Genomic DNA, 7,632 nt, shown 5'->3' with positions numbered 1-7,632 from the left:
CAAACTAAAAGAGCTAGGAGAAAATGCTTTTTTAGATTGGAAAGAGCACATCAAAATCTATAAGATAGAATCGGTTTTATTTGATTTAGAGACACTTTAAAAATTGACCGATTTTAAGGGGGGGGGTTGTTAGGTTAGTTGTAAATAGACCATTCAACCTTATAACTGTTTATTGACTAATATCCCGGAGCATTGAGGGTGCGTCCAGGCCCCTTCTGCGACATAACCTAACTAACTCACTCTGCCAAAAAAACCCCCTCCAACTCCCGTGTCGCCCACGTGAGAGTTGCCAACCTAACATCCCCCCTTTTAAATACAAAACTAAGCTAAATATGAAACTAACTACCTGAGGTATCAAAATATACATATTTCAATAACAATAATAATCTTGGTATCTTTTGGGTCTTCTGATTGGTCTTTTCTTTGGTTCCTCTGATTCGTCTGGTTGTTCTGGGTCATGTTCGGGTTCATTATTTCTGTCTGGTAAGGGCTGAAGATGTCTTCGATTTCGTCTGACGCAACCGCCGTCAGTCTCGATCAAATATGACCTTGGTTCTTCACATCTGCGTTGTACTTCTCCCTCCTTTTGCATATTTATGATCCATACGCGATCACCTTCTTTTAGATTTTTCTCTTCTTTTGTTACTCGGTGTCGTTTGTCGTAGTTGGACTTCTGTTCTGCTTGATTGTTGATTAACGTTTGTCTGACAGTGTCATGGTCGATAGTTGCAGGTTTTAACCCTGAAGGTAACCTTGGCAGTCTGTCTCGAAGGTTTCTGCCAAAGAGCAGTTGGGCAGGTGACAATCCACATTTAGTAGGTGTATTGCGGTAGGTAAGAAGTGCAAGATATGGATCTTCATTTTTCCTCAATATCGTTTTGAGCAGCTTCACAGCACTTTCGGCTTGTCCATTTGACTGTTGGTAATGGGGACTACTGGTAATTAACTTAAATCCATATTTTCTGCTGAAAGTTCTGTATTCGTGACAATCAAATTGTTTGCCATTGTCGGAGCGGACAACTTCGGGTATACCATGTCTAGCAAACATTTCTTTGAAGGTCTCGATAACAACTTTGGCTTTGGTGGTGCGAAGTTTTCTGATTTCAGGATACTTGGAATAATAGTCCTGTACCACTAAGTAAGTTGACTCATGATATTCTGCGAGGTCGGCACCAATTGTTTGCCACGGTCTAGATGGAACTTCGGATGGTAACATGGGATCTACCGTTGGTCTGCGTAGTTTGATGCAAATTTCACATTTCCCGACGACTTCTTTAAGCTCTCTTGTGATACCTGGCCACCACACAGTAGCTTTGGCCCGGTCCAAACATTTATTAATACCGAAGTGTCCGTCATGGAGCACATAGAGGCACTTCTTCTGAAGAGGACCAGGAATGACGACTCGGTCTTTGTAGCAAACAATGTCATGAGCGATGCTTAAGTCTTGTTGATGAGAGAAGAATTTACTGACTAACGGGTCGCTTTTGTGTTTCTGTGGCCAACCATTTTTGACGTATTCTTTGAGTTTGCTGTACGTTGGGTCCTTGTTTTGGTAAGACTTGATTTCTTCCGTTGAACAAATTTCTGTAACGACCTCACGCATCACGAAATTGATGTAGAGATTTTGAATGTCTTCTAGAAGTGGGTCTTGGTGTCGAATTCTGCCTTGGATTGGTGCTCTGGATAATGCATCGGGAACGAAAAACGTTTTACCTGGAACGTATTCTATAGTATAGTTAAATTTCAATAACCGCATGCGAAATCTTTGTAGCCTGTTGGATAGTTTGTTGAGCTCTTTGGTGGCCAAAATTACTGTTAACGGTTTATGGTCGGTATTGTGATGATCGCGGTATTTAAAATTTTATTTTATTAACCAGCGCAAAATATTCGGAGTCAGTTTAAACGTTTAGTTCTTTGACAATATTAATTCAACTTCAATTCAAAAGTTGCAACAAATTTTAATTTAACTTATTTATTCCTTTGTTAGCATTAAAATGTTTAGAAAATTATCGTTCCCACGAAACTTTCCAAGAACTGTTAAAAACGTTATAAATCGCCAAATTGGGTGGTCGAAAGGCCATGTGTTTTAACAAGTGGATATGCAAAGATATGGGGGTTGGCGACGGCCTGGCTCTGCACCACAGTCGCCCAGCTAATCCAATGATTTTCTCACAAAAGCATAATTAATTTACTTTCGTTTAAAATAGCCAAAATTTATTGATAAACCTAAAATTAAATCCAAAATTTTGTTTAGAAATTAACTAGTCACGTTTCAAAAAGAAAGGAATTTATGAGCCAATTTAAGGCACGTTGATGATCAGTAAACAACTCGAGAAAGAATCAAAATTTCATCTTATTCAAAAATTCCCGTAACGTTTCGTACCAAAAAGTTGAGTCTTTATGCAGTGTACTCCAGTCATCAAATAAAATTGAATAATTTATTTTATTCGGCGTAATTGTTAACAAATTGTTGCAAAACTTCAAGAACGAATTGGTCGATTGAAATTCATGTCTGTTAACTAGATTAGTATAGCCAAAACGACGTTGGGCAAGTGCCGCTTGAATAGGGGGTGTTGACAAATTCGTTACAGAACAGAGCTTTTTAAAAGAATATCAAATTACAAGCACACATGTGCATTCCTTATAAGAAATTGCAGCGAAATTAACGTTTTCTTTGTTAAATCAACATCAGATCACGAAACCAGTAGTTTAGAAAAACACGCGAAATTTTTCTGAACATTTTGATGTAAAATTTAACCCTAATATTTAAGGCGCAGCCGTCGAAATTCGGATGTATAAATCATTCTATTTAATTAAATTATTGTAAGCAAAAAATTTGCATGACACGATTGCTGCCCGTTACTAACATAATCCTAAGAGGAAAGTAGACAGGAAAATCCCTAAGGAAATTGGAGAAAAACGCGGAAATGTTAAAATAGTACCGGTGTAGTACTGGGGGCGACATCTAACAAGGGGTAGTACGACCAAAATTACAGTTTCCTCACGGGGTTCTCCCTTATATTTTCTGTGTTATTTAAACAAACAAAATTTGTTGTTACACAAAATTCATTTCATTGTGTTCCCAAAAACAACTTCAGACCTGACAACAACCAATTTTGGAGTTTAATTTCTCTTTCAGGATATTTGGGGAAATTCCATAGCGTTCTTGTATTGTATTCAGTTCAGATCGACGATTACCAAATTTAATGTTTAATTATAATGAAATTGTTAATCGGAAAACACCCCAGCTGTTAATTAATAATAATATTTAGAAAGTTAAACAAGGTTTGATCAAATGCCAAGACATCATAAGAGTCAAATTTGCAAAATTTCGCATATGTGGAAACTACTTAACAAGGGTAGTGGGGTAAGCGAGTTAGTGTAGCTTACGCAAGATGAGCCCTTGACTTTAGGAGGGATTCGATTTTTGACGGTCTTTCGAGGTAGTCGATTGTCGTGTTGCCCTTTTAAATTTTTATAAATTTAAAAAACATCTTCGTTTACCTTTTAGTGCGTCTAAATTGTACTAAGTGCATTTAAGCGTAATTTTAAATTAAATTAATTTAAATTCTTGAATTAAGTGATAGCGTTAGTGATTAGTGAGTAAGTTAAAAACGAGACAAGTTTAGTGTTCGTTCGATTAGGTAGTGCTGCGAACTACAACACCTGGGAAGCAGCTAACCCCCTGCGTTAGGAGGATTAAAATTTCTAGGTAGGCCCTCAAAAGGATTAATTAATTTTTTATTCATTTAATATTATAATATTAAATCATTTAAGTCATTTCGAAATAGTGATCATTATCATTCATTTCATAAATTCTCTCGTAACCACCAAGTTATTAAGCATCGGAAATGCCGAAAAGACCAGTAATTATTTAAATTCTTGTGCTTCGTCTTACGTCAGCTATATAAATTTTAAATAAATCATTTTCAACTTAAAATAACTCGCAACAAACAATTTCATATTTTTCAATTCAACCATCCCACCTTTAAATTACAATATTAAAAGTTCTTTATATTCTTTGCTTCTAACTTCTAAATCTGTTACGACAAATTTGAGTGAAACGGCATCAAACAAATATTCAACTACAACAAAAGTCTAAATCCAAAACCCACGGTGCTATTCAAACTGTTGTACACAGATAATTTAAGGTTGCATACACCAAAATATTACGAAATAGAAGGATTTGTTGCTAGTTAAGGATAGGTTTAGAGTAGAACGATTTCTCTTCCGCAACGCGTTAGGCGATAAAGCAAAAGAGTGTTTCTCTTTTGCGTCCAGATCAGAAATTACAGGCTCGTGAGTTGGCCATCTTCATGGGAAGAGTCGTAGTCCCCGGGGACGCTCTTCCCCAACTTTAACAAGGTCTAAGACGCGGTGGCAGGTCGTAGTTTCCGCCCGTTGTACTTAGAATGGACGTTGTAATTCCCGTCCCAACGGCAAGTACTTCCACGTACTTGCAGGCTACTACGGACGATCGAGCAGACATAATCATCCGTGATTATCTGTAATAAACTGATATCGCGACATGGCAAAGTTCTGCACAAGTCTTTGTCAAAGCTCGTGGACGGAAAACTTTAGAGAGAAATTACTTCTACATTTATTCAGATTGATTTGTAAAAGCTTGTATGTCCGGGTTTTATTCGAAATTCATTCTAGGTGTTGATCACCTGACTTTTACCGGAGACGGAATTTCGGCACTAGGGCGCAAAATTCAATGCGATGCACGTATCAAAGATTCCGCGAGCATGTTATAATCCGCCTTTGGTACAAGTAATTTAGAAACGCGTTGTCAATTGCCTAGATCCTATGAGTTCGAACAATATCATCTGAAACGTAGGTTAATTTATTTGGACATTATCGAATTAAATTAATTCATGTTAAATATTAACGTCATATCATATCAATAAAACTTTTTCGTATCACTCAGCAACTTCGAAACTATTTACTTGGAATTTCAAACGAATTGTGGTTACGACTCTGAGATAATGTTTTGACGACATTACTATACAAAAACAAATAACAATTGGCCAAATTTGATCAAACTTTCATAACCATTGATTATTGTAATCCATCCAACGGAATATTCATTATTCTTGTAATAAATAACTTTGGAGGAAACTTGTGGTTTAAATTTCTTCTCCCATGCGTTTTGACACTACTTTGAATCCGGACTTGCGTTACGGATAAATCCGGAACCCTTTCTGATAAGAATTAAGATCAAATTACGATATCATTATAAGAGTGACTTCGTACATCAAAACAACACAACGTAGGTAAGTGAAATGATCATGTAGCGTATCAATTAACTAGACGAGCCAAACCATTTCGAAAAAAGAAAACAAAAGTAAAATTCAAGATTAATTAAATAAATCAATTAAAATAAGTTGTAAATCATTTAAACATCGATCAACCATCATCAATCACAGTCTCACTACATTTTTATTGGTGCCGTGACCAGGATTCAAAGTCATAAAGTGTCATTTCCGAGGGGAAAATTGCCGTAAATAAGATACTGCTGTGTTATTAAAATTTCTAGGACTCCAATTTATTTGATCGTTCGATACCCGAGATTGAAGGTTGTCGACATGGAAAACAACAGGAACACCGGAAACGCCGGAGCCCCACCGCAAGAAATGCCGACGTGGTTCGTTCGTTGGTTAAACTCCCAACAACCAAGGAATGTGCCAAACTTCGCGGCGCCATCGACGTCGACAGCGGTTCAAAGACCGCAAGCCATCCTTCAGGTACGTCCAAGTACCAGCGCCGCCGCTGATGTCGATGGTTGGCAAGTCACTCCACTACCTAGCGACGGGACGACTTCGCCAGAACCCGACCCGGAAATTCCGGTAGCTCCGGAACCAGCCCCTCTTGCGAGCCCTCTTGTGCAAGAGCCGGGAAGTTCGACCACATCAGCGACTTCGGGAGCAGTGATGGCCTCACCACCTATGCCAATCACAACAGACAATGTGGCCGCAATTTCCGGAGTACTCCGGAGCTTGCTGGATCGCCCACTTCCAGCTCCTGAACGACCATCTTTCGAAGGCCTGAAAAGGCAAAATCCGGTGAAATTCTTACGAGCCATTGAAGAATATGGACGTTTTTTCGGGCTCGACTCGCAGCGTCTTTTGGGAGTCGCCATGGATTGCTTGAAAGGCAATGCCAAACATTGGACGGGAATATTCCAGAAGAAGTGGCGTGGTTACGAGGACTTTCGACGGGACTTTCTCCGGACCTACTGGTCGGCCAAGCGTCAACGGGACATCAGATTTCAAATCGCTACAGGCCGCTATGACGAAACCAGGGGCACGATGCTGTCGCATTTTGCTTATTACGTCGACATGGCGAACATGTTAACAACACCTTTATCGGAGGAAGTGTTGCTGGATGAATTACTGCGTCACTTCCCCGAAAGAATACAGTCGTTGTGGGTATTAGAGAAAATCTGTACCACCACGGATGCCGCCGAATTCCTGGCAGCTCAAGAAATTCCGGGACAAAATCCGGGAGAGAAAACCAACATCGCTCCCAGGGAACGACCCCGCGCAACAGACCACCAGCGGCGTAACGAGCCAAAGCGCCCGCGGCCAAACATTGACCGCCACGAAGTAACTCGTCCTGCGGCTCCTGCAAATCGTGGAAATGGTTTCCCAAAACGCTCAAGTGACGAACAACAATGGCGCAACAACCAACCCAGCACCAGCAACAACCGTTGGCACAATAACAACGGAAACAACAGCAACAATCACTGGCGCAAAAACAACCCCAACGACAACCGCAACAACACAAGTTCGAGAGCGCAGGGTGAAACATCACGAAACTCCAAGAATTCGGGAAACGGGGGCGGAGTACAGGACGGGGCCTAAAGTACTCCGGCCAGCAGCACGGCCCACAAAGCGACAGCAGGAACCAACAATTGAGGACGGGAGAGAAACGTAAACGTTCAACTTCGTCACAGTCAACAGAAGGGGAAAACGATGCTCGACCGCGAGCATCCCAGGTTAAGTTAAATGTTTTTTCTATAATTAAATCCGCTGCCGCAGGTAACAACAACATACAAAGGGTCGTGCCGGAGATTAAGATCCAAATCTCTCAACAACAATCAGTCACCGCGCTTTTGGACACCGGAAGTGAAGTCAGCTGTATTTCCGAAGAAGTTTGGTCCAAGTTGATCGAGACCGGAAACAAACCGCCCACATTACCGGTTACCTCAATCCATCTTCGTGGAGCCATCGGCCAGCGAAGTTGCCAGGTTGTTATTCAGTGTTACCTGGAAATCAAAATCGACGAACATCTCTACCCCGTCGTGGCGCTTGTCGTTAAAAATTTAATCAAGCCAACCATTTTGGGAGCAGACTGGCTAAATGAACAACGCGCGGTCATCGATTTCGATAACAACGAAATCCTTTTGAGAAACGGGGAGAAGCACCACAGTTTTCCGTTTAGAAAAACCACGGAGATACCACCGGAACCGGAGGATTATGTGGAAGATCTTGTTGGTCACATCGAAGTCAATCATTCGGCGCCGATCACGACTTGTAACAAAAAGCAACACTTAGAGTCACCCAGTGCCCTACAAGCCAAGGTGGACCCATTAAAAATTCCTGAGGCCGAGAAACGGAAATTAATACA

The 7,632-nt window shown here is 40.5% G+C and overlaps 2 protein-coding genes across 2 annotated transcripts; one reads left to right on the top strand and one right to left on the bottom strand.

Moving 5' to 3' along the window:
• Window positions 1–370: 370 nt before the first annotated feature.
• Window positions 371–1,603, bottom strand: LOC135266262 (uncharacterized protein K02A2.6-like). Its single transcript, XM_064356585.1, has one exon. The coding sequence runs from the start codon at window positions 1,601–1,603 to the stop codon at window positions 371–373; it is 1,233 nt and encodes a 410-aa protein (XP_064212655.1).
• A 3,985-nt stretch (window positions 1,604–5,588) lies between these two features.
• Window positions 5,589–6,866, top strand: LOC135266261 (uncharacterized). Its single transcript, XM_064356584.1, has one exon. It carries the CDS (start codon window positions 5,589–5,591, stop codon window positions 6,864–6,866), a length of 1,278 nt encoding a protein of 425 aa, XP_064212654.1.
• The last annotated feature ends 766 nt before the right edge of the window (window positions 6,867–7,632 follow it).

The sequence above is a fragment of the Tribolium castaneum genome, chromosome 5 (genome assembly GCF_031307605.1).
Source record: "Tribolium castaneum strain GA2 chromosome 5, icTriCast1.1, whole genome shotgun sequence".
Lineage (NCBI taxonomy): Eukaryota > Metazoa > Arthropoda > Insecta > Coleoptera > Tenebrionidae > Tribolium > Tribolium castaneum.
The sequence above is the reverse complement of the archived record's forward strand: the minus strand, read 5'-3'. Positions and strand labels throughout refer to the sequence as shown.